This window comes from Mustelus asterias, chromosome 5 (assembly GCF_964213995.1).
Source record: "Mustelus asterias chromosome 5, sMusAst1.hap1.1, whole genome shotgun sequence".
Lineage (NCBI taxonomy): Eukaryota > Metazoa > Chordata > Chondrichthyes > Carcharhiniformes > Triakidae > Mustelus > Mustelus asterias.
The window spans coordinates 86198759-86226647 of record NC_135805.1 but is presented as its reverse complement, the minus strand read 5'-3'; the positions used below and the strand labels follow the sequence as shown (position 1 = coordinate 86226647).

At 41.4% G+C, this 27889-nt stretch overlaps 1 protein-coding gene across 2 annotated transcripts in view; it reads left to right on the top strand.

The window, feature by feature from the left end:
* Positions 1 to 27889, top strand: part of ift172 (intraflagellar transport 172) — a 109257-nt gene that overhangs the window by 1067 nt on the left and 80301 nt on the right. For both annotated transcript variants that reach the window (XM_078212954.1, XM_078212955.1), the window contains exons 2-12: positions 568 to 711; positions 7261 to 7373; positions 8117 to 8156; positions 13687 to 13752; positions 16773 to 16852; positions 17280 to 17367; positions 19558 to 19772; positions 21777 to 21900; positions 22953 to 23048; positions 24813 to 24974; positions 26795 to 26848. In XM_078212954.1, the coding sequence (XP_078069080.1) occupies positions 568 to 711; positions 7261 to 7373; positions 8117 to 8156; positions 13687 to 13752; positions 16773 to 16852; positions 17280 to 17367; positions 19558 to 19772; positions 21777 to 21900; positions 22953 to 23048; positions 24813 to 24974; positions 26795 to 26848 (1182 nt within the window). The remainder of the gene's footprint in view (positions 1 to 567; positions 712 to 7260; positions 7374 to 8116; positions 8157 to 13686; positions 13753 to 16772; positions 16853 to 17279; positions 17368 to 19557; positions 19773 to 21776; positions 21901 to 22952; positions 23049 to 24812; positions 24975 to 26794; positions 26849 to 27889) is intronic.

The window sequence follows — 27889 nt, the reverse complement described above, 5'->3', positions numbered from 1 at the left end:
TATGCATCATCAGCAAACTTTTTAATCATGCTTCCTAAATTTAAAGCTTAGTAATTCTATAAACCATAACTCATCCACAATATGCCATTTCTACTATTCTCATACCCAACACTCCCTCTCCTCAATTCTCTCACTTTACAGAACCCCCATCACTGCTCATCTTGATCCCAAGGCCACACTTCCATTACGATGTTGACACACTTTTCTGAATACTACCACACACTGTACCTGCAATCTACTTGCTGCATATCTTACACTATTCGGATGTTACACTTGTAAAAATCAAAACCATCTTTAATGAAAAAGAAAGTCATTCAGTCATGCCCTGGAAATTGGCACTTAAAAGCAGATTAAAGATTGAGAAAGGTTAGTTCAGGACCAACATCAAAATGAATATGAAGATGTTTAGAAGTTTCAATGGATTGCCAGAGAGTGGGGGTTGAGATGAGGGCCATTTTCTCATTTGAACAATTAATGTGAAATTCAGGAAGAACAATGTGAAATGAGATTAATACTCTTTTAATGTAGCCCTAACATGGGAATTTGAGCTTTCTTTCCTCTTCGCAGGATGGTGCTGCAAAAGTTACATGTATGTCATGGGCACCCAATAACAGCAAGTTTGCAGTCTGCACTGTGGACAGAGTTGTTCTTCTCTACGATGAAAATGGGGAAAGAAGAGATAAATTCTCCACTAAACCTGCTGATTCTAAGGTTAAAAAAAAACAAATTTTCAAAAGAATTATATGTAATAGCTTAGTGAGTATATAGTTACATGTTCTCGAAAAATGTCTTAACAGCTATACAGTCATGTTGTTTTCCATGAGTAGACATTAAGAATAGCCTCAGTCTCATAAAACGAATATTGTTTTAAACCCAGTATTGGGTGTGTTATGAACTGAATTATGACCACTGAAAATTGATGTGGAGATGTCGGCGTTGGACTGGGGTAAGCACAGTAAGAAGTCTCACAACACCAGGTTAAAGTCCAACAGGTTTATTTGGTAGCAAATACCATAAGCTTTCGGAGCAATGCTCCTTCGTCAGATGGAGTGGTCTCTGTTCTCAAACAGGGCACAGACACAGAAATCAAATTACAGAATACTGATTAGAATGCAAATCTCTACAGCCAGCCAGATCTTAAATGTACAGACAATGGGGGTGGAGGGAGCATTCAACACAGGTTAAAGAGATGTGTATTGTCTCCAGACAGTGCAGCTTGTGAAATTGTGCAAGTCCAGGAGGAAAGCTGTGGGGGTTACTGATAATGTGACATAAATCCAACATCCCGGTTTAGACCGTCCTCATGTGTGCGGAACTTGGCTATCAGTTTCTGCTCAGCGACTCTGCGCTGTCGTGTGTCGTGAAGGCCGCCTTGGAGAACGCTTACCTGAAGATCCAAGGCTGAATGCCCGTGACTGCTGAAGTGCTCCCCCACAGGAAGAGAACAGTCTTGCCTGGTGATTGTCGAGCGGTGTTCATTCATCCGTTGTCGTAGCGTCTGCATGGTTTCCCCAATGTACCATGCCTCGGGACATCCTTTCTTGCAGCGTATCAGGTAGACAACGTTGGCCGAGTTGCAAGAGTAGGTACCGTGTACCTGGTAGATGGTGTTCTCACGTGAGATGATGGCATCCGTGTTGATGATCCGGCACGTCTTGCAGAGGTTGCTGTGGCAGGGTTGTGTGGTGTCGTGGTCACTGTTCTCCTCACCGCTCGACAATCACCAGGCAAGACTGTTCTCTTCCTGTGGGGGAGCACTTCAGCAGTCACGGGCATTCAGCCTTGGATCTTCAGGTAAGCGTTCTCCAAGGCGGCCTTCACGACACACGACAGCGCAGAGTCACTGAGCAGAAACTGATAGCCAAATTCCGCACACATGAGGACGGTCTAAACCGGGATGTTGGATTTATGTCACATTATCAGTAACCCCCACAGCTTTCCTCCTGGACTTGCACAATTTCACAAGCTGTACTGTCTGGAGACAATTTCACAAGCTGTACTGCTCATTGATCCACTGGAGCAAGCTGAGAGGGGTGATTGAAAAGCAGCAGTGCTGGTAAGAGATTAATTGGATTAATTGAATTGTTTATTTATTTAATTAGTCAGCTAGTGTGTGTATTTTTTTGGCCTTTACTTTAACAGCAGTTTTTCAAGTTTAAAGTGAAAACTAGAAGTGGGCAGCAAAGGAGTCTGGGAAGGGTTTTTATTTTAACTTTAAAAGTCAGTTACCTGGGAGGTTCCCCCTCAGTAGTAGTTTTTTTTTTTTCTCTCGGGCCCCTCGCCCTATAAATTGGTGCAGAGGAGATACCCGATCCTCTACACTGGTAGAGGATCCCACCCTTCCATCCTCCTCTAACCTAATTATAAGTGTGGGGAAGTTTTTTGTTTTCTTTTTTTCTTGCTGGTAATGGCTTCAGGGATGGCAGTTCAGGCAGTATGCTGCATCTCCTGTGGGATGTATGTGGTGAGGAAATCCAGTAGTGTTTCAGGAGATTTTAGTTGTAAGAAGTGCATTAGATTGCAGCTTCTGGAGGAGCGTGTAAAGGAGCTGGAGGGGGAGGTAGAGGAACTCCGCATAATTCGGGAGGCGGAGGTGGAAGTTGATAGGAGTTATAGAGAAATAGTAACTCCTAGAAATGAGGCTTGGGTCAATGCCAGGAGGAGGGGTAAGAAGCAATCGGGAAGACAATCCCCTGGGGCGGTTCCCCTCCATAATAGGTTTTCGGTGCTGGAGGCTACAGTTGAGGAGGAATCAACTGAGCATAGAGAGCAGATCTCTGGGGGTGAGCCGAGTGAGAAAGCTCAGGTGGTTAGGGGCTGTAAAAGACTGGGCCTTGTGATTGGGGACTCCACAATTAAGGGGACAGATAGGAGGGTCGGAACTAAAGGTAGGGACTCAGGGTTGGTGTGTTGCCTACCAGGGGCTGGGGTCCGGGATGTGTCTGACAGGGTATTCAGGACTCTTAGGGGGGAGGGAGATAAACCACAAGTTATTGTACATGTGGGGACACACGACATAGGGAGGATAGGGGAAGGGGATATTAGGCAGGGATTTATGGAGTTGGGGTGGAAACTAAAGGCCAAGACTGACAGAGTGGTTATCTCTGGACTCTTGCCTGTACCACGGGATAGTTTAGAGAGGAATAGGGAGAGGGAAGGTTTGAATTCATGGCTGAGGGGATGGTGCAGGAGGGAGGGGTTCAGGTACTTAAGCAATTGGGGCTCGTACTGGGGAAGGTGTGACCTCTATGAGAAGGATGGTCTACACCTTAATCAGAAGGGGACCAATATCCTGGGGGGTAAATTTGCTAAGGCCATGCAGGGAGGTTTAAACTGATTCGGGGGGGGGGAGGGATCCTGAGTAGTGGGGCTGAAAGTGAGGGATGCATGGATGGGGACTGCAATGCACGGCATTGCAGAGGTGGGGTGGAGCAGGGTTTGAAATGTGTATACTTCAATGCCAGGAGTATTCGCAATAAAGTGGGTGAACTTGCAGCGTGGATCAGTACCTGGGACTTCGATGTTGTGGCTATTTCAGAGACATGGATAGAGCAGGGGCAGGAATGGATGCTGCAGGTCCCGGGGTTCAAATGTTTTAGTCGAAGTAGGGAAGGAGGTAGAAGAGGGGGAGGGGTAGCATTATTGGTCAGAGATTGTATCACAGTGTCAGAGAGGAGGTTTGATGAGGACTTATCTGTTGAGGTAGTATGGGCGGAGATTAGAAATAGGAGAGGAGAGGTCACCCTGTTGGGAGTCTTTTATAGACCTCCTAAAAGTTCTAGAGAGGTTGAGGAAAGGATTGCGGAGTCAATCCTGCTTAGGAGTGAAAGTAATAGGGCAATTGTTATGGGGGATTTTAACTTGACTAATATTGACTGGAATTGTTATAGCTCTAGCTCGTTAGAGGGGTCAGTTTTTGTTCAAAGCGTGCAGGAAGGTTTTTTGACTCAGTATGTAGACAGGCCAACTAGAGGTGAGGCTATATTGGATCTGGTGCTGGGAAATGAGCCAGACCAGGTGCTAGACTTGGAAGTTGGTGTGCATTTTGGTGATAGTGACCACAATTCGGTTACGTTCACCTTAGTGATGGAAAGGGATAGGCATGAACCTCGGGCCAGTGGTTTTAGCTGGGGGAAGGGTAATTATGAGGCTATTAGGAGAGAATTAGGAAACATAGGTTGGACTAGGAGATTACAGGGACTGGGAACGTCCGACATGTGGAGTTTTTTCAAGGAGCAGCTACTGCGAGTCTGTGATAGGTATGTCCCTGTCAGGCAAGGAGGAATTGGTAGGGCTAGGGAACCGTGGTGCACCAAAAAAGTTTCTTTGTTGGTTAAAAAGAAAAAGGAGGCTTATGTTCGGATGAGACGTGAGCACTCGGGTAGTGCACTAGAAAGCTTTAGATTGGCTAAGAGGGAGTTGAAGAGCGAGCTTAGAAGGGCTAAAAGGGGACATGAGAAGACTTTGGCGGATAGGGTTAAAGAGAATCCTAAGGCGTTCTATAGGTATGTCAAGAACAGAAGGTTGGTTAGGGCAAGTTTAGGGCCAGTTATAGATGGCAGAGGGAAGTTATGTGTGGAACCGGAGGAGATTGGTGAAGCATTGAACCAATATTTCTCTTCGGTGTTCACGCAAGGGGACATGAATATAGCTGAGGAGGACACTGGGTTGCAAGGGAGTAGAATAGACAGTATTACAGTTGATAAGGAGGATGTGCAGGATATTCTGGAGGGTCTGAAAATAGATAAATCCCCTGGTCCGGATGGGATTTATCCAAGGATTCTCTGGGAGGCAAGAGAAGTGATTGCAGCGCCTCTGGCTCTGATCTTCAGGTCGTCGTTGGCCTCTGGTATAGTACCAGAAGATTGGAGGTTAGCGAATGTTGTCCCATTGTTTAAGAAGGGGAACAGAGACTTCCCCGGGAATTATAGACCGGTGAGTCTCACTTCTGTTGTCGGCAAGATGTTGGAAAAAATTATAAGGGATAGGATTTATAGTTATTTGGAGAGTAATGAATTGATAGGTGATAGTCAGCATGGTTTTGTGGCAGGTAGGTCGTGCCTTACTAACCTTATTGAGTTTTTTGAGAAAGTGACCAAGGAGGTGGATGGGGGCAAGGCAGTGGACGTGGTATATATGGATTTTAGTAAGGCGTTTGATAAGGTTCACCATGGTAGGCTTCTGCAGAAAATGCAGATGTATGGGATTGGGGCTGATCTAGGAAATTGGATCAGGAATTGGCTAGCGGATAGGAAACAGAGGGTGGTGGTTGATAGTAAATATTCATCATGGAGTGCGGTTACAAGTGGTGTACCTCAGGGATCTGTTTTGGGGCCACTGCTGTTTGTAATATTTATTAATGATCTGGATGAGGGTATAGTTGGGTGGATTAGCAAATTTGCTGATGACACCAAAGTCGGTGGTGTGGTAGACAGTGAGGAAGGGTGTCGTAGTTTGCAGGAAGACTTAGACAGGTTGCAAAGTTGGGCCGAGAGGTGGCGGATGGAGTTTAATGCGGAGAAGTGTGAGGTAATTCACTTTGGTAGGAATAACAGATGTGTTGAGTATAGGGCTAACGGGAGGACTTTGAATAGTGTGGAGGAGCAGAGGGATCTAGGTGTATGTGTGCATAGATCCCTGAAAGTTGGGAATCAAGTAGATAAGGTTGTTAAGAAGGCATATGGTGTCTTGGCGTTTATTGGTAGGGGGATTGAATTTAGGAGTCGTAGCGTTATGTTGCAACTGTACACAACTCTGGTGCGGCCGCACTTGGAGTACTGTGTGCAGTTCTGGTCCCCACATTACAGGAAGGATGTGGAGGCTTTGGAGAGGGTGCAGAGGAGGTTTACCAGGATGTTGCCTGGTATGGAGGGGAGATCCTATGAGGAGAGGCTGAGGGATTTGGGATTGTTTTCGCTGGAAAGGCGGCGGCTAAGAGGGGATCTTATTGAAACATATAAGATGATTAGAGGTTTAGATAGGGTGGATAGTGATAGCCTTTTTCCTCTGATGGAGAAATCCAGCACGAGGGGGCATGGCTTTAAATTGAGGGGGGGTAGTTATAGAACCGATGTCAGGGGTAGGTTCTTTACCCAGAGGGTGGTGAGGGATTGGAATGCCCTGCCAGCATCAGTAGTAAATGCGCCTAGTTTGGGGGCGTTTAAGAGATCCGTAGATAGGTTCATGGACGAAAAGAAATTGGTTTAGGTTGGAGGGTCACAGTTTTTTTTTAACTGGTCGGTGCAACATCGTGGGCCGAAGGGCCTGTTCTGCGCTGTAATGTTCTATGTTCTAATACACATCTCTTTAACCTGTGTTGAATGCTCCCTCCACCCACATTGTCTGTACATTTAAGACCTCGCTGGCTGTAGAGATTTGCATTCTAATCAGTATTCTGTAATTTGATTTCTGTGTCTGTGCCCTGTTTGAGAACAGAGACCACTCCATCTGACGAAGGAGCATTGCTCCGAAAGCTTATGGTATTTGCTACCAAATAAACCTGTTGGACTTTAACCTGGTGTTGTGAGACTTCTTACTGCACTGAAAATTGACCAGACATCTGTTACATGCTATTTGAATTGAAAAACATAGGACAAGGAAATTAAATGCTAGAGAAAAGTCAGAGAGTGTTCTGTAAAAGCTATCTTTTCCTTAAAATTGAGTCTTGAATTTAGATGATTAATGTTAAGTGGGTGGAATTTTTCTTGTGTAAATTTGGTGAAGTATGATTTTATTAAGCTGTCATTGTACATCTCTCTTGATGAGTAAAATATTTTTCTTGCATTTATAATTTCACAAATGAAGCCACAATAATGTTTTAATTTAGTAGTTAAATATGACAAACATGTTCCACATCCAAGATGTGTTTAACACCTTCTGAAGTCAGTTAGTACTGTATAAACAATCTCTTGCTCTGTGTGCACTGCTAGTAATTAACCAGTTCTTTATTCTGCAACCTGTGATTAGTGATCATAGACTGTTGATATTAGCCCTCTGAATTTATGATTTGGAGTCTCTTTGTTCAGCACCCATGAAACATATTATCAATAGACATGGGTTCTTTTATAGCCATTAGTCTGAAGTGAGGTTAGAGGCAATGTAAGTTATAAATGATCAGTTATCTGGTTAGCTGTACTTGTGAAATCATAAATTAAGTATGATTATCAGCAGTCATCACTATAATGCTCTAATAGAAATATTTGTGTTCTGTTCACACTGTTTCAAATTAAATATTTAGAATATCTATATATCTTTTTACAGTATGGCAAGAAAAGCTATATGGTCAAAGGCATGGCCTTTTCGCCAGATTCTACCAAAATAGCCATTGGGCAGACAGACAGTATTATATATGTTTATAAAATTGGAGAAGAATGGTAAGTTCTATTTTTGTGTAGCTTTTTAATGGAGACCCACACAAACCTATTGTTATGTTTTAGTTCATGCTGCTGAAAGATCCACACTTGTTACATTTCTCTTTGGTGTAGTCCACAGATATCAGGCATGTAGAACCACATAAGTAAGTGCAGAGGTGCTGCTGCAGTATACCAGCTAAAACATACAATTTTCTAGGCCAGGTCACTTTTCCTCTGCATATCCAGCTATAACTTTCCCACCCTGTAGAACTTCATACTACATGGTTATTTGGAGCTGAGTTTAACAAAGTCTCCAGTGACGTTTCTATGCCTCCCAAGTTCCATTGGTTAGCCAGATTGAACGGTATTGTAGGTACTGTTGATGTGGTCCTGCCTGGTTCAGGTATTGGATTACCTTACATGTTGATTATATTCTGCACTTAATTTGACAAGTACATTGCCACAATTTAAATAGATTCCTCCCCCTAAAGGCAGATATCCTTGGTTGTTAGATGTGTGTGAGGTTGAACTTTGCTCGGTTGGCAACACAAACAGGGAATACCTCATGAGCAACATAGTGAGTAGAACTATTCGACATAAAACATACTGTCAAGATTCATTTAGTGTTGGGCATTTTTATTGTTTGAAGCCACTTTGCAAACACAATAAAGCAGAGGCTGAATTAAATCCACAAACTGATTTGTTGCTTTAAGCCATTTCTTTTAAACTTGATTACTAATTATTATGGATACTTTTTCCTCTAGGGGTGACAAGAAGGTTATCTGCAACAAGTTTGTACAGACAGTAAGCGAACTTTCTAATATGAATGATGTGGCTCTTTCATTAATTTCTGTATGCAGTTCCAATTTCATGCCAACATGTTGCAGCATATCTGTTTTTCTTTTGGCAGGAGAATTTATTCAGTTGATCAGAATATGCACTTAAAACAATCGTAGAATTAAATTGTTCTGTTTCTGTCTTCATTTTTCTTATTTTCTCCCTTTAACTAATAGAGGACATTTCAGTACAAACTGTCATGCATTTAATCGATCTTTGTTTATTGGTGAGTATAGCAATAGTCAGGAAATAGAATGGAATTCTCTCATTTTGAGATTGAGTGGCATGGCAGGTGCGGCAAGGTAGCCGTGGCTGATGGGAAAACAGGCCAAATCTTCCGACCTTGACCTTATTAATTCTGCACCTGGGTGTTTTATGCCCTCTTTAGTGGCGAGGCAGCCTGGATGGTGTCGAGTCTGCCGTTGTGTCCGGGTGTTATATTGAAAAGACGTCCAACATCACAGACCAATTATTGAAGAAGGAAGGTGGACCACCTGAAAATGAAGATTGATCTTCAGGAACATTCTGAGACTGGAAGATGGACCCCTTCTTATACACCTAACCTGGAAGGTCCACCTTCAGATGTTCCCCCGGCCCACTGCTGTGGTATTCCAAGTCCGGGGCGGCACGGTAGCACAGTGGTTAGCACTGCTGCTTCACAGCTCCAGGGACCTGGGTTCGGATCCCGGTTCGGGTCGCTGTCTGTGTGGAGTTTGCACATTCTCCCCGTGTCTGCGCGGGTTTCCTCCGGGTGCTCCGGTTTCCTCCCACAGTCCAAAGATGTGCGGCTAGGTTGATTGGCCATTCTAAATTGCCCCTTAGTGTCCCGGGATGCATAGGTTAGAGGGATTAGTGGGTAAAATATGTAGGGATATGTGGATAGGGCCTGGGTGGGATTGTGGTTGGTGCAGACTCGATGGGCCGAATGGCCTCTTTCTGCACTGTAGGATTCTATGATTCCATGGTTGTCGGCAACCTCCATCCTGAACTCTGAAGGATGCAAATGAGGCTCATGTCAGCTTCTGGCGGGTTTTTCAATCCGCCATGGCAGACTTGAGCGTAAGATCCCGCTGTAAATTCACACTGCCTGATTTTTGGGCTTCTCGTCATATTCTTCCCCCATGCTTGCCATCGAACACACTGGTGAGGGCTTGGGAGAATTCCGCCCCTATTTATGGAGACCAATGTTTAGCGGCTATTGATGTCATCCAAGTTGATAACAATGACATTAGTGCAAACTGTGATAGCAAAATTAATAACTTCTGAAACTAACAAATTCACATATCTCAAAGTGGAATCTAACTTTCTATGCAGAAACAGCTATCCCATGTTAGAAATCCTAACCCACCACTGTTTTAATAACCACCTCGCATGAATCAAATGCTGCTTTGACATAACTTTCACAAAAATGTAATGCATTAGACTCCAATCAAATGGCCCTATGACCTGCCCACAATGTTGTAAAATTCTATAGGGCTCATTTTTCTATGTAATTTGGGTAGAAAACTAGTAGTCACGGATTGGTTCCAACTATAGAGCCTGCTTGTGCAAACTTGAGTGGAGTCCTCGTGCCACTTTCCCATCCCTGCCAAAGTTGAAAATTAGGCCCCATGTAGCAAGTCTCCAGAAACAACTTATTTTCAGCTTTACTACGCTGAAAGGGAAAACAGTTCTTTGTCAGAATCTTTCAAACTATTCTTTACATCCCTTTTAGATTTTATTGCAACTTCCCTGCTGCTATTGCTATTTTGTGACTTTTCTACTCAATCTCCTGTTGAAAACCAGCATCGACCCACTTATCCCCTCCACAATTAAATGTCACAATTTAATGTGTGGTAAGTGTAAAGTTTAGTTTAGATGAGGTTTTATAAAGCTGTGCTTACCTTGCCGGGTTGGAAAAATGGCAGCATCTCCAGAAGTTATACTTTGAGGTTTTGTTGTGAGTTAATTTGTGCTGGAGGACTAACAAATGTATTATTAATTTTCAAAATGTGAATTAGAGCCAACCAGGCAATCACAGACCAGTTAGTTTACCATTTCTAGTGGGAAAAACTTTGGCATCATTAATTAAAAGTGCAAGTTTTACATCAAAGATAAAGAGAAAATACTTAAAAGTAGCTCACACAGATTTTGGAAAGGAAACTTGTGCCTGACAAACCTGATAAAGTTCTTTGAGGGGATGACATGTAATGCACAAGGACAATGAACCGGATGTGGTGTATGTGGCTTTTTAAAAAGCCTTCAGTAACGTATTACCAAGGAAATTACTGGAGAAGATAAAGGAGAATGGAAGTAGCGGATGGGCAGTAAATTTGATTAAAAAATGGTTGAGAGGAGGAAAAAGAGAGGGAGATTTCTAAAGTGTTTGGTAGTGGGTAACAGTGCCCCAAGAAGTCCTGTTCTGCATACACTTCCGATTATATCCATCAGTGATTTGCATCTAGAGCCAGAGAGGATGGAGTACAATTTTGCAGATGATAGTTGAATTGAAGGACTGAAGTGGATTAGTAAATAATTCTGAGAATCAAAGGAAGCTGAAAGGAAATATTGATATGGTGGAATGAGCAAAAATGTGATAGATCGAATTCAATGTCAGTGATTCAATGGGAAGTAGTATATTTTGTTTGAAAGATTGAGGATTGATTAACTAACAGAAAGCAAAGAGTGGGGATGAGTAGATGTTTTTCTGGTTGGCGATCAATGACTAGTGGGGTGCCTCAGGGATCAGTGTTGGGACGGCAATTGTTTACAATTTACATTGATGATTTGGAGTTGGGGACCAAGTGTATTGTGTCCAAGTTTGCAGATGACACTAAGATGAGTGGCAGAGCAAAGTGTGCGTAGGACACTGAAAGTCTGCAAAGGGATATAGATAGTTTAAATGATTGGGCAAGGGTTTGGCAGATGGAGTATAATGTTGGTAAATGTAAGGTCATCCATTTTGGTAGGAATAACAGCAAAATGGAGTATTATTTAAATGGTAAAAAATTGCAACATGCTGCTGTGCAGGGAGAATTTGGTGTCCTTGTGCATGAATTGCAAAAAGTTGGTTTGCAGGTGCAGCAGGTAATTAAGAAGGCAAATGGAATTTTGTCTTTCATTGCTAGACGGATGCAGTTTAAAAATAGGGAGGTTATGTTGCAGCTGTCTAAGGTGCTGGTGAGTCCACACCTGGAGTACTGTGTACAGTTTTGGTCCCCTTACTTGCGAAAGGATATACTGGTACTAGAGGGGGTGCAGAGGAGATTCACTATGTTGATTCTGGAGTTGAAAAGGTTGGCTTATGAGGAGAGACTGAGTAGACTGGGACGATAGTCATTGGAATTCAAAAGAATGAGGGACGATCTTATAGAAACATATAAACTTATGAAGGGAATAGATAAGATAGAAGCAAAGTAGTTATTTCCACTGGTGGGTGAAACTAGAACTACGGGACATAGCCTCAAAATAAGGGGGAGCAGATTTAAGACTGAGTTGAGGAGGAACTTCTTCACCCAAAGGGTTGTGAATCTGTGGAATTCCCTGCCCAGTGAAGCAGTTGAATGTTTTTAAGGCAAAGATAGATAGATTTTTGAACAGTTAAGGAATTAAGGGTTATGATGAGTGGGCGGGTAAGTGGAACTGAGTCCACGAAAAGATCAGCCATGATCTTATCGAATGGCGGAGCAGGCTTGAGGGACTATATGGCCTACTCCTGCTTCTAGTTCTTATGTTCTTAGGTTCTTAAACACAAAATCTACTTTGAATAGGAGACTTTTGAGGAATGTGAAAGAACAAATGGATTGAGGCATTAGGTTCACATGATATTAAAAATAGCACCTCCAAATTATTAAGGCCATTTAAAAAAAGTCTATGAGAAGAGACATGAAATAGAAAATTTAATTTTAAAAAGTTGTATTGATATAGTGCCTTGTACAACCCCAGGATGCCACAAAGTTTCACAGCTTAGTGAAGAATTTCTCAAGTTTTATCACTTTAATACTAGGGAAAAAAGGAAGCTAGTTTGCACACAATATGTTTCAAATAGCAATCAGAAGGATGATGAGATAACCTTATCTTTGGTGTTGGTTGGGGAAATATTGGCCAGGTACAAGGAAAACCGCTGTTGTTTTTAATATAGTGCCATGAGATCTTTTATATCTCCTTAAAGTCCAGTTGGGATCTTGGTGTCATGTTTCGTTCAGAATATGGCATGTCCCACGGTGCAACATTCTCTCAGCACGACATTGTAGTTTCGGACTAAATTCTGTACTCTGGTCTCCAGAGTGGGGCTTGAGCCCACAATCAACTGCCTCGGAAATGGATCCCTACAAAACACTAGTGAGGCCACAGCTTTCTGCACTTTCAAGCTTTAGGCAAGATGCTGAAGTAATCAAAATAAAGATCATGGCACAGATTCATTTTGATGCTGTCTGGAAATATCATTGTGCACTGGCTTTAAAATTTTTTTGTTGGAACTGATTGTGGATGATTTGATGGGGATATTTAAAATGTAAAGAGATAGTAGAAAATTGACTATTTCTGATGGTTAAGGAATGTAGAGTGAGGACATGGAGTTGTAAGATTAAATGGAGCTAATTTAGGGCGCAGGAGAATTATTATCCTCCGGAGCATGAAACTGTGATACAATGATAAGTTCGTGTTTGAAGTAGAGTAATTATGTTAACTTGCGAAAGTAGATTTGAAACATGATTTGAAAGATGAGCGAATAAAGGGATATAAGAATAGGATAGGCACCTGGAATTCCAATTTAAAAAGTATTCTAATGCATCTCAACGCTTAAAATATGCTGATCAACGTAATGGTCAAACTTATCCTTCTAGGACAGAGCCCTATGATCAATCACTGCAGTAAAAATGAATCTAATTTACAACGCAGCAACTAACTATTAAAATTGAAAGAACAGTTTTTTTGTATTTCAAAGCCTGTCTATTAAAGAATTCCAGAAGCAGCGACTGATTTTTGTTTTGGTTCCCCATTTGAGATTGGGCATTCCCTATGGTTTTTGACTCTTCTGAAAGGTGGCAAAACATCTATTTTTATAGAAGGGGCCCAATTTCACAAAAATTACAGGAGAGTTTGAACTGCCTGCTACAATGGAGCAGGCAAGGATGGAAGTGCTAGGTGTTTGTGCACTACAGGCACCTTTCATCTATGTCAGTGAAAATTGTTGGAAACAGTGGTGGGGTTGGGAATTCCTGAATTGGGTCCCCGTTTTTAATGAGCTTTAAGTTGGCCTAACACAGCAAAAATTTGGGCTGTCATGTTCAGAATCATTTAGTGTTTTGCCACAATATCTGTGAGCAGTACTAAGTTCACCATTCAAGATATATGTGTTTAATAGAAACTCAATAACTTATTCTTTTTAACTGCCATTTACCAAAATGGGGCAATTTGTTAGCTTTGTGGATATTTTGTTTTGCTAAGCAGTGAAGGCCTCTGTCACTATATTCTTTATTGCTTTGCAAATAATAAACTCTATTGTTTTATATTTCAGAGTGCTGTTACATGTCTAATCTGGCCAGCAGATCAAGCAATTGTTTTTGGATTGGCTGAAGGAAAGGTATGATTTAGTGGTTTAGTTTGCATGGGATATTCCACACGCACCCCCCCCCCCCCCCCCACCCCGTCCATGCCAGCATGTACTTTCTACCCACACTGCATTAATTTTTACACCCTCCATACTACTGTATGCCCCACTATCCACTCCATAACATCCTCTTACACTCCATGCCAACTTAAGCCCTCCCACCTACCCAGTGGCCTTTTGTAGCTCTGCCAAGAATGCCAACTCATGCTACTTATACCCCCAACAACTACCATTTGCCGTTACACCTGCCATGCCAACTCACTCATTATCCGCCATGGGCAAACCTCAGGAGCCATGCTGAGACAAAATAAAATTGTGTTAAGGGTCTATTGCACACTTAAGGCACTCCACTGTGACAGTGAAAGGTTGTGAAATCAGTCATGTGATACAAATCCACCAATGATATCCCTCGAGCTTATGTCAAAAGCAGAGTGTTGTAGCAAGCAATATTATTTTTAAATACTCCATACAGTTCTCTCAATATTGAATGAGAAGGAGTTGTAAATATCTTGACAGTTGCTTTTGATACTTTTGGTAGTTCCTCTTGGCAGTGGCTTTTGTCACTTTTGACAGTTCCGTTTAATAGCTCTCCTAATGAATAGTTCTAATGAATTTATGCATACTCATTTCCACTTTTAACAATCCCAGAGGGCACCTTGCCTATTCAAAAGGGCACCCGACATCCCCAAAGGTGTCGCGGGATCATATTGAAAAGGATACCCTACGCCTCCAAAGGATTTGACAAAGTTTAGACTTGCTTCCGCCAGGTGTATTTCATAAATCTAGGTCACCAAAATCAAACATGAGTGGAGGCAGCTGCTGATTTATACGGGCGGCTGCCTCTGTGAAACATGCATGCCTGAAATGTGACCCATCTCCACAGAAATGTACCTCATCTTTGCAGTATTCAACCTGTTAATGCCTGTTGTAGCTGCTGAATGTAAATTGTAAAATATTCTGTTACAGCAGGTGAAGTTTTGGCATAGAAACTCCTTGGGGAAGGAAATCTCCCATCCTTACCCAACTTGGCCAAATGTGACTCACAGACCCACAGTAGTGTGGTTGACTCCTAACTTGCCCTCTGAAACGTCTAAATTCGAGGACAATAAAGTTTATTTATTAGTCACAAGTAGGCTTACATTAACACTGCAATGAAGTTACTGTGAAAATCCCCTAGTTGCCACACTCCGGTGCCTGTTCGGCTACACTGAGGGAGAACTTAGCATGGCCAATGCACCTAACCAGGACGTCTTTTGGACTGTGGGTGGAAACCGGAGCTCCCGGAGGAAACCCATGCAGACACGGGGAGGACATGCAAATTCCGCACAGACAGTGACCCAAGCTGGGAATCGAACCTGGGTCCCTGGCACAGTGAGGCAGCAGTGCTAACCACTGTGCCAACCACTGTGCCACCATGCCGCCCCAATGAGGGATGGGCAACAAAATCTGGCCTAGTCATTGACACCCACATCCCATGAAGAAATAAATAAAGCACTGCACCATGCTCCTTAATAAACATTTAAGTAAGAAAAGCATGTTTGCTTATTGTGATTCAACAAGGAGTTGGGAGGCTAGTTTTAACTTTCTTTTTTGCTACTATATATTTACTCGTGTTTAGTTGATCTTTATTGAAGTGCGTTTTCAGTTGTTTTCATTGGCTCAGATGAATCTTGCATTGATGGTGCGCTTCTAAAATTTAACGGTTCAGATATTCACTGTGTACTGTAAATATGTTGATTTGGTGGGTTTTGTAGGTAAAAAGAAAATAAAAAAAAGACTTGCATTTTTATTGCACTTTTCATGACCACTGGCTGACTCACAAATGCTTTACAGACAATGAAGTACTTTTTTGAAGTGTAACCACTAGTGGAGTGTAGGAAACGCAGCTGTGTTGCATTCAGTCAATACTCAAACATGATAATTGCCAAAATCTTGCTGGCATTTATGTCGGCGGGATTTTACTGTCCTGCTGATGGTACACCCCTGCTGTGGGTTTCCCAGTGACAAGGGTTGTGCTCAAAGAGAAGTCCTATTGACAGTGGCAAGACCATAAGATCCTGCCGCCAGTGAGTGGTGCACTGCTCCCTCAGTTTTGCACGGGAGTGTCTGCCTCAATTTTTGTGCTGAAACCCTGGAGTAGGGCTTGAAACCTGAACCTTGTGATTCAGAGGCAAGTGTGCTATCAACAGAGCTATGGCTGAGACTGGACCAGCTGCCCAGAGGCCATGAATCAATTGTTTTGTTCGGTTGTTCAGTGAAGGGAGTGTGCTATTTTTACAAAGGCTGGCTGGCCTGTGTAGTTCTAAGTTAGATAGATCTTTGATAGACAAGTGACTTGAGGGTTACGTGGGGCATACAGGAAAGTAGAGTCGAGGCGACAACCAGATCAGCCATGATTCGACTTCATGGCTGAACCGGCTCAAAGGGCTGAAAGGCCTATTCCTTCTTCTAAGTCCTTTGTTCCTATGTTCTAAGTGGCTGACTCTGAATACCCTTTGAAATGGCTGAGCAAGCTCCTCATGTCTACTAGTAATTGGTACAAGGCATTAATCTAATTTTTGGATCCAGGTGGTGGTTGTAAAATACTCAAACTTGACTTTTATGATGATCTCCTGATTGCTTGAAATAAAACTAGTTACAATAAATTACCTCCAAGTACTCTTTTTATGTAACAGACAATTTACAACTTCTGCAGTGTGAATAGAACACACGCGTTTGCAAGAGGTCTTCCATGAGCTTTTCCAGACATCTGGATGTGGAATATACAAATTAACTTCCATCTTAATTGTTACCAGAATAAAAAATATTCATGAAACCTCTCATTCTTAACACAAAATGTGAAAGCATAAATTAAGTTTTGCCACCAAATGGTGTTTTGAAGGTAATTACTTGAGTTAATGAGTAAGATCTTGTAAATATTCATGTGTTCTTAAAATCAATATTTTAAAATGTGTTTTTCTACACTCAATCAATATTGTTTTTGCTTAACGTAGGTTCGTTTAGCCAACACTAAAACAAACAAGTCTTCAACTATTTATGGGACTGATTCCTATGTAGTTTCATTGACTTCAAAGTAAGTATTGCTTTGTCATGGAGGAGTGATTTATTTTTGTCATCTATTGTAAACTTGCTCTTCATATATGGGGCAATTTTGTTATGGTACGGCACTGCCCTACCATGAGCCTTGCTTCAAGTTTAACATTTGACGACTGAATTGGTATCCTGTTTTGCAAGCCACCTGATTTTCTTTTCTATTGGCTTCAAGTGGAAAATAAGTCAGTACACAATGGGCTGCTGATTGACTATTGTCCATTTTGTGGTATGGCCTAAAATTAATTTATGCCCCTTTGATTCCTGTGCAATTAGCATACATTCTTGAACAGTGATCCCAATATGATGTGTTGCATGGATTTTGGAGCTTTAATTTATATTCTATTTTGAACAGTTATTATTGGGTAACATTAAAAATTATTTATCACTTGAATATGTTCTTTTCTCAGTTTATCGGGTAAAGGGATTCTGTCTGGCCATGCAGATGGCACTATTGTACGTTACTATTTTGATGACGAAGGGGCGGGTGACTCACAGGTATTGTATTAATTCAAGTGGTATGATTAGTATGACCAGCTTTCACTAGACTCTGCTGTTGTCAGTGGTGACAGTCCAATTACTCATAAAACTGCCAAGGACAGATTCATAAAGTTATCTGAGAAGCTGAACAGTACTCACCTACATTCAATAGATTTCAGGAAAAGATTTTGGGCAGAGTATGACCTGCAGAAGATCTCCATCTCACACACTGTGCAACCAGCTCCCATACAGATATCTGCCACACTAAACCTTTAAGTCATGGGCTAATTCCAAGCTGGTTAGGGTGATTATTAACTGGGATGATATAGCATTCAGTCCATTGTACCTGTTTTGGCACTTAAGCAATCCATTTATTCCTGACTGTCAACCGGCAATTCCAGACCTTCAAATATTTATCCAAGTCCCTGTTGAGTGTTACTCTTGAATCTGTTTTCACCATCTTTCTGACATGAATTCCAAATCATAAACTCTGCTTAAAAAGGAACTCGCCTGTGGTTTGTTTGCCAATTACCTTAAATCTGTGTCCTCTGGCTACTGATCTTCTGCCACTGGAAAAAAGTTTCTCATTTATTCCAGTAAAACCCATCATGATTTTTAGCACTCTTAATTTGCTCTTAAACTTTCATGTACAAAAGAGAACAATACTCACTTTTCTAGTCTTTCTACATTATTGAAGTCCCACATCCTTGACACCATTATAGTAAATCTCCTCTGCACTCTCTCTAATGCGTTGGAATTATTTCTAAAGTGTTGTTTCCAGTTCTGGAAACGATACTCCAGAATGGACCTAACCACAGATTTGTTAAGATGACCTCTGCAAGTGCTGACAGGTCCCCAGCAAGATTGCCCCAGAGGCAGGAATAGGACAGGCCACTGATCCAATGTGTATTTCTCTTAAATTCTTCTAAATTTCAGAAATTATTGGCCTAATCTACTCAACCTTCGCTCATGAAACATCCTGTTCATCCCAGGGAGCAATCCAGTGAACCTTCTCCAAACTGCCTCCAATGCATGTATATACCTCCTTAGATAAAGGGGCCAAAATTATAGGCAGTACTGTAGGTGTGGTCTCATCAGCACCCTGTAAATTGTATGAGACTTCTCTATTTTTATACTCTATCCCCCTTGCAAACTTTTTGTGATTCTTGTACAAGGAAACCCATATGTTGTCTATTTTTTAATAAAAGTGTTTTTTATGCTTCTTACCAAGATGGACAACCTCATATTTTCCCACATTGTACTCCCATCTGCCAAACTTTTGTCCACTCACTCAATTTATTTATGCTCCTTTGCAGATTCTTTGTGTCCTGTTCACAGCTTGCTTTCCCATTTATCTTTATGTCATTGACAAATTTGGCTGCATTACACTCTGTCCCTTCATCCAAGTCATTAATATAAATTACAAATAGTTGAGGTATTAATCCCTATGGCATTCCACTAGTTGCAGTTTGACAACCTGAAAATGAACTATTTATCCTGACTTGCTCTTTTCTGTTAGTTAGCTAAACCTCTATGCATGCGAATATATTACTCCCAGCACCTGGAGCTCTTATCTTGTGCTGTAACCTTTTATGTATCATCTTAGTGAATGTCTGTTGGAAATCCAAATAGATCATCTGGCTCCCCTTCATCAACCCTGTTTGTTACATCGTCAAAGAACTCGTTGTCAAACATTATTTACCTTCCATAAAACCATGTTAACTCTGATTGCATTATGATTTTAAAAAAAAGTCCTGCTACTGCTGTCTCATTAATGGATTCTGGCATTTTCCCTATTACAGATTTTGAGCTAACTGGCCTATAGTTTCCTGCTTTCTGTCTCTCGTTTCTTCAATAAGGGGGATTACATTTGCAGTTTTCCAATCTGTTGGGACCTTTCCAGAATCTAGGGAATTTTGCAAGATTACAACCAATGTATTAATTGCACGAGATTTAGTGGCCTTCCAGCGGTGTGTTTCCCGGTGGTGGAAGGCAGCGTGCTGTTCACTAGCGGTGGGATTCTCTGATCCTGCCGCAGTCAATGGGATTTCCCATTGATGTCAACCCATGGGCGGTAGTGCGATGCTGGCGGGACTGGAGAATTCCACTGGCATGAATGGCTAGAGAATTCCAGCCATTAACATTTTAATAATGGTGTCTATTGGGTGAAATGGTTCCCAAATTAAATTATGCACCTTTTTTTTTCAGGGAAAGCTAGCTACACACTGTTGTCCACCTTATGCCTTAGCTTGGGCTGTAAATAGCATTGTGGCTGCTGGATGTGATAAGAAAATCATTGCCTATGGAAAGGAGGGCCATATTATCCAACAGTTTGATTATGGCCGAGATTCCACAGAAAAGGAGTTCACAGTAGCTGCCACTAGCCCCAGTGGTCAGTCTGTAGTCATTGGCAGCTATGACAGGTAAAATGATAAAGAAAATAAGTATAGTTATAAAATGTTTTGCCATTTTGTTGTGGAAGATTGTGCCAGTAAAAGATTTAAATAAAAATCCTGACTCTGCAAGTTATATAAAATGTACCAGCCATTTCTCCCCAGTGTTTTCCCCATGTTGAATTGAGGAAGATACTGGTTGGGTTGGAGTTGAGGGGCTTTGGTTGAGAGGATGCTAAACAATTATGTTTCCCAATTAAAATTGCCTACATTCCCATCCACACCGAGCAATATTGAGAGGTTAGTGAAAATATGACTGTGTATGTTACATTATTTGAGTTTAACTTCCTTTCTCATATTTTTCCTTCACCTCCTTTCCGGAAAGCAATAACTCTGGTTACCAGCTTAGTGGGCATTCTTTGTATGAGAACACAGAAAGTGAGATTTAAAAGGGGAGAAAACATTACAGTCATTTCTTAAAAATATCTATGCAAGTGCATTTTCTGTTTGTATCACTGAATAATGATCAGAAGTATGGCTGACACAACTGCTTGACCTGTTCATTCAGGCCACGGGTATTGTGTGGAAGGTGCTCACCATTTTCATCTTGCACTTCCAACAACTTGCAATGGGCGATAACTTCCAAGCTCCAGAGTGTTGATTTTCGGGAGAGGGAGGGTGGAGGATGCTCTGGGGATTACTCTTTCAGAAGTTACCAGGTAAGGTTTGCACAGCAAATTCCTGCAAATGCAAACCTCCCTTCGGCAACTGCCCTGCACTGGGAACCATCCAGTTGAACCCCCACCCCCCCCTTCATGTGATACCACTCTATACACTTGACCCCCAAGGGTTTTCTACCTCTACCCTCGCTTTCACGGACTGAACCCTTCAAATCCTACCCAACCCCTCAAATCCTACCCACTTAGCTTATACATTTAGCTTCTCCGTGTCCTGTCAGGATCTTTAACCTTCACTAATACTTTAAGCATCCCTGTTTTATGTTAGCTAGTGAAATAAAAAAAGGGGTGTGGCTTCCTTCCCTGCAATAAAGCTGCACTTGACACTAAGCCCCAGGAACAAGTTGCAATACGATCTTGCCCAGCCAAAATTGGAAGGTCAACTGAGACATGATTTCAGGGAGCAGAGTAGCAGTCCAATGCTGATTGTCAGCCTGACGAAGTTCTGGCCCATTATCAATATTGAATGGTCGTGGATAAGTCTAACCAACAACAGGTGCCATTTATTGCCCTGTCACAGCAAAATTGACAAAAGTGTTTGATCTGATCTAAGTTGTACCGGTTGTCTTTCATTCAAGTCCATTTTCCACCTCATAACAACAGACCACCAGGAATTTGTAACTCTTTAGAGCAGTGATTTAGCAAAAACAAATATAGCAACAAAAAAAAATTCTGCCATATCTTTCAACTAAAAAGTGTATGAAATCAAATGAATGTCTGAGTCAAGTGAAGGTGCATATTTGCAATATTTCATTTTCTTGTAATCATCACATGACCCAGCTCTTCGAGGTAAATTGGGATTTGATATCAAACACTGTGAGACTTTTATGTACAACATGATAGTATGGTATTCCATATTCTCTTAATATGGTAACAATTAGTTCAAAGGGACAGCATTATAGGTATAACACATTGGTTAAAAAATACTCACAGAAAATGAACTTTATATATAATGTGTTCAAGGCAAACAATAGACCCATTTATTTTCTCTGGATAACACTTACGATATTACAAACCCACAACACTTATGAAAATGAATCATTCTGGGCACATCAAACACTCTTTGACTTTAAGATAGAATATTTGACAGACTATTCTACATTTTGGCATTTTCTCATTGTGTTTTTACATCTAATTGTTGCAGCAACTCCATTCAGTACTGACAATTAGTCATTTGGATGCTATGAATCTTATTGTGTTTTTTTTAATTTATGAAAAAGCTTGCTCTAAGTTTTGGACATTGTGAAGTATTAATATATTTTCAGTCAATGGCCTAAATTGGGTGCTTTTCCCACAGGCTCAGAGTACTAAACTGGAGTCCTCGCAGAAATGCATGGGATGAGTCAAGATCGAAGGAAATCCCAAATCTTTACACCATTACTGCCTTAGCTTGGAAGAAGGATGGTTCTAGACTATGTGCGGTTAGTGTTCAAAAATAAATCTACTGCATCAAAAACATTTGAGCTTTTAAAATACAGTATTAAGTAAATTCATCTTTGTATCTGAAACTTAAATGAGAAAGTAACATTTGCCCCACACCAGTGACATTTTCAACAAGAGAAAATCTAATCATCACTCCTTGACATTCAATGGCATTACCATCGCTGAATCCCCCACTATCAACGTTCTGGGGGTTACCATTGACCAGAAGCCTCACTGGACTGGCCATAGAAATACGGTAGCTACAAGAGCAAGTCAGAGGTTAGGAATCATGTGGTAAGTAACTCGCCTCCTGACTCCCCAAAGCCTGTCCACCATCTACAAGTCACAAATCAGGAGAGTGATGGAATACTCTTCACTTGCCTGGGTGAGTGCATCTCCGACAACACCCAAGAAGCTCGACATCAACCAGGGCAAAGCAGCCCACTTGATTGACACCCCTTCCACAAAAATTCATTCCCTCCCCCACCAATGAGCAGTGGCAGCAGTGTGTACCGTCTACAAGATACACTGCAGGAACTCACCAAGGCTCCTTAGGCAGCATTTTCCAAAGCCATGACTATCATCTAGAAGGATAAGGGCAGCAGACACATGGGGACACCATCACCTCGAAGTTCCCCTTCAAGTCACTCGCCATCCTGACTTGGAAATAAACCGCCGCTCCATCACTGTTGTTGGATCAAAATCCTGGAACTCCCTGCCTAACAGTATTGTGGGTGTACGTACAGCACAGGGACTGCAGTGGTTCAAGAATGCAGCTCATCACCTTCTCGAGGACAATTGGAGTTGAGCAATGCTGGCCTAGCTCGCAACGCCCAGCAATCCCTGCAAATGAATGGAAAAAAAAGCAATGACTAAGTGATTAACTTCCGGATAGTTTAAGACAAATGTTTAGCTTCCTACTATGTATGTTTACGATGGGACATATTTTTCAATTTCAGCACTAAAGAATGTCCCCATTTTATACTCATCATCTTTTTTGTTAAAATTACAGAAAAGAAAACATTATATGTTCCTTGTGTTTAATGTTCAGGGCACTCTTTGTGGAGGTGTAGAACAATTTGATTGCTGTTTGCGTAGATCTATTTACAAGAACAAGTTTGAAATGACTTATGTTGGCCTCAGTCAGGTAAGTAGCAAAAATTGGTTTCACTTTGAGGTGCAGACAAGAGATGAGTGTTGGAATTTGTGTTTATAAGTGAATAGTAAAAATAATTGTATATTACTAATAGTTTTAACACAAAATTCTTACTTTTATAGCAAGATGTAATCAGCCAAGTCTCCTCCCCTCACATTGTACTTGGAAAAGATTATTTATAAAACATTTTGTTTTTCATATAAGTTTTGGTTAGCACTGGTTTGGTTAGCACAAAAATCCAGGCTGTAATTCCAGTGCAGTGCTGAGAGAGTGCTGCACTCTGAGTTGCTGTCTTTTGGGCGGCACGGTTGGGCGGCACGGTAGCACAGTGGTTAGCACTGCTGCTTCACAGCTCCAGGGACCTGGGTTCGATTCCCGGCTTGGGTCACTGCCTGTGTGGAGTTTGCGCATTCTCCTCGTGTCTGTGTGGGTTTCCTCCGGGTGCTCCGGTTTCCTCCCACAGTCCAAAGATGTGCGGGTTCGGTTGATTGGCCATTGTAAAATTGCCCCTAAGTGTCCTGAGGTTTGTAGATTAGAGGGATTTGCGGGTAAAAATATGTAGGGATATGGGGGTAGGGCTTGGGTGGGATTGTGGTCTGTGCAGACTCGATGGGCCGAATGGCCTCTTCCTGCACTGTAGGATTTCTATGATTTCTATGATTAGATGAGATGTTATACCTAGGACCTGCCTGCTCTTTGAGGTGGAAGCAGAAGATCCCATAGCTCTATTTTGAAGAAGAGCACCTTAATCAACATCACAAAATAAATTATCTGGTCCATTTGTGGGAGCTTACTATGTGTAAATTGATGCTGCATTTGTTTTTGTTCCTTTTTCTTTTTCCTTTCATACAAACATATAAAGTAAGAATAGGCCATTTCGCCCCTCATACCTGTTACACCATTAGTTAAGGTTGTTTGATCTGATTGTGGCCACAATTCTACTTTCCTGTCAACCCCCATGCTCTTGACTCCCTTGTTGATCAAGATCCTCTCAAAGTAAAAGCAAAATACTGCAGATTCTGGAGATCTGAAATTAAAAGTTCTGGAAAACTCAGCAGGTCTCGCAGCATCTGTGGAGAGAGAGAAGCATAGTTAATGTTTTGAGTCCAATATGACTTCTTCTGAAGAGGAGTCATATTGGTCTCAAATGTTAACTCTGTTTCCAGAATCTGGGGAATTTTGAAAATAATCTGGAAAATTATAACCAATGCATCCACTGTCTCTGCAGTCCTTTCTTTTAAACATCCTAGGATGAAATTCATCAGGTGCAGGGGACTTGTCAGCCTTTAGTTCTAATAGTTTTCTCAGTACCTTTTCCCTGGTGATTGTAATTCTTTTGAGTTCCTCCTATCCCTTTCACCTCTTGATTTACAAGTATCTCTAGGATGTAACTTGTGTCTTCTATAGTGAAGACAGATAAAATATCTATTCAATGCTTCTGTCACTTTCGTATTTGCCATTATTAATTCCCCAGACACTCTCTCAATGCTCACTTTACTTTTCCTTTTTAAATACCTGTAGGCATTCACCAACTTTTATATTTTAACTAGTTGTCTGTCGTACACTAATTCATACTTTTTAAGTCATTTTTGCTGTTTTAAAAATTCTGTCCAATTTTCTGACCTACCACTAATCTTCGCAGAATTGTTCACTTTGTTCTTTCAATTTGATACTATCTTTGAGTTCCATATTTAGCTGTAGATGATGCATGAAAGAAACTGGGAACAGTTGTGATTGTCTTTTTATTCCAATCAGGTTATAGTAAGGAACCTTTCAACTGGGACCAGAGTAGTGCTGAAGTCTCACTATGGGTATGAAATCGATGAAGTGAAGATCATGGGTAAAGATCGATATCTGGTGGCTCATAGCACTGACACATTACTTCTCGGAGACTTGGCAACCAACAAACTTAGTGAGGTAGTGTGGGGTTCAAACATGAACTTTGTTATATTTACCAATTTTTTTAAGCTTGTAGAGGTATAATGCACATCTTTCAATATGCATTACTTGCCTTTTTCTTGTCGTAATGCACAGCAATAATTGGTTGCTGGGTTGCAGTTCCATGGGAACCAGCAGCTTTTTGTTACCCTGTCAATGTGAGCCAAGATGGTGTTAGCAGCATATTTAATTATAAAGGATATCACAACAGAACCTAATTCTCTTCTCAGTCCGTGTTCACACAAGAACGATTTTCTACATTGGATAGAAGTAGAATTAAACTGAACAACTGAATTAAACAGGTTCATTGACAGCAGTGTGACAAGAATATTCTTAAGATGTGGTTTTAGTATTTGAAGAGGGAATATGTTTAGTTTTGTGTCTCAGGTGAGACAGCTCAGTGACATTGTACTAATTAATGGACTGTACCTCAGAGTGGTAGGAATAGGTTCTTACATTACATACGTGACATGACACAGGTTCCTACTTTACTACATTTGTGATTTTAGTTGAACCATCTGCTTGGAAGGAAGCTGACTTAACCATAGTGGTTTTTGAACATATTATTACAGCGAATACCAGAGTAACGTTGAACAGGACATTTGTCTGTCGTGTTATCCTCAGAAAGATGGAATCGGCAAAGAAGTGGAAGAATTAAAATAATTCATTACTTATTTATTTTGGTTTTATAATTGTATGACACAGTATTAGCATGTTTAACTGGATATTAAATTCCTCTGTCTACTTTCTCAAATAAGGCATTTGCTATTTTAGTTTACTTTAAACAGGGCAGGCTCACCATCACCTTCTCCAGGACAATTGAGGATGGCCAATAAAAGTGCTGGCCCAGCCAACGATGCCCACATCCCATGAAAGAATATATTTAAAAAGTTCATTCAAGGCTGTTAAGCATTTGCACCTAAAGGGCTGAATTTACTCAGGCTGGCTGGGGTCCTGATGACAGGTTTGAAAGCTGGGGCAAGGCTACCTTGGGCCATTTAGGAGATCATCAGTTGTATTTTAGGCCCATCCAGCAACTAATTAATTGTTGGTAGGGATTCTGTCCCTTCCAGGGATCAGAGCCCACCTTGAAAATGTGTCAACCAATGGAGGTACTGCTCAAAGTCAAAGGACACAGCGATGGATGCACCCATGTACCATGGTGAATGGGGTTTGGACCAGTCAGACAGGCCCTGATCTGGGAGAGCCAGAGAGTCTCATTGGTAAGGTGGGGGGGGTTTAAGGAGGGGTATGGGAGTGGCAGTGTGGGGGAGGGGGCGAATTGGTATCCGTGGCGAGGGCAGAGGGAGATGGTGCCATGAAGGAGGTTATTGCTGCTAGGGGCATTTCTGGTGGTCCAAAATGCCCGATTAAGAGGGTCTACGTCAAGCCTGCCGGGAGGCTACCAAAGTTCACCAAGGAGTCTCCACACATGGCAGAGGGCCCAGTGCAGATAGTGCCAACAGCAATGGGGAGAGGTCCTTAATTGGCCACATGGCTCAATTGGCCTTTGGGTGAGAGGGCTGTCTTCCGCCTATCCCACTGCTGGTAAAATGCCATGGCAGTAGGAAGGTAACGGGCACTACACATCCCAAATCGCTCCCTTCCTTCCCTTCCTCACCCCCTGCCTACTCTGGAGGGCTGGTAAACTCCAGCTCTAATATTGCAAGTGGTGATTTCAAGGTAGCTTATTCATCTTTCTATAAAATATATGTAAATAGCAAAATCCCCTTTTGGGTTAAATTTGGTGATAATCTAATTTTGAAGAGAAAATGTTAGTAACTTCTGATTTGTTTTAGGTTGCTTGGCAGGGGTCTGGTGGAAATGAAAAGCTTTACTTTGATAATGAAAATGTAAGTTTTGCTTCCCTTTGATATTGTGTTAAATGTGTGTTTGGTCACAAAAATATAATCTTGTTCTTTACATAAATGAAACGTGGGTACATGTTATTGGTAAGCTTATAATGAGTAGAAACCCCTCAAAATTGAGCTGAATTGCTCTTTTTCGACTATAATATCTGGTATCATGTGCCTTACAATGGAGGGAAAATTGTAATTTAAGGAAAAAAATGCTACTTACTGCATTTGGTGGCATTCAGTTTTGGAATGAGAATAAGACCATACTGCTGGTATATGAAAACCTCATCAGAATGGAGTGTCTGCTTTAAATTTGATCCAGTGCTGAATTTCAAGCATGGCTTCACAGCCAGCAAGCATCTTGTCCAAATTACATGACTGCAGCAGCAGAAATCTGGAGATATTAATTTTCAAAAAATTATTTTTGGCTGCTTTTTTTCATTGAAGTGGCCTCAAGATGCAATATAAATGCAAGTTTTGTTTGTAGCAATAGCCATAGCTATTGATTATTTGCTCACTTCTCGAGCAATCTCGATCCATCTACAGTTTGCCTTCATCCGCCACTATCTTATCTTCTCTTGCTATTTTGGTGTTGTCTGCAAACTTTGATACGATGTTACCAGAACTTTCCAGATCATTTATGAAAATGTTAACGAATACAAATTTCAGCATCAAGCTCTCCAAGGCATCAGTCACGGCAGTCACGGTAATCCAGAATATTTCACTTTCACATAGACACCGATTCCTGTCATCCAGTTGCAATTGATCTCTCTTCAGCACACTACTCCCAGTGCCATTTCTGCAAACCTTCCACAATACTTTTGATGAATTACCTTATTAAAAACTTTCCCAAAATCCAATTATATTGCATCTATATTCTCCCCCTCATTTACATTGGTATGTTTCTTGTTTGACTGGCTTGATAAGTGCATGCAAATGTGTGGAGGATGGTCTCTTCTGTACCGTATTCTTCCAAGTTGCCACTGTGAATAATAAGTCCACCATTTTGCAACTGCCTGTACTTTTATTGATTACATT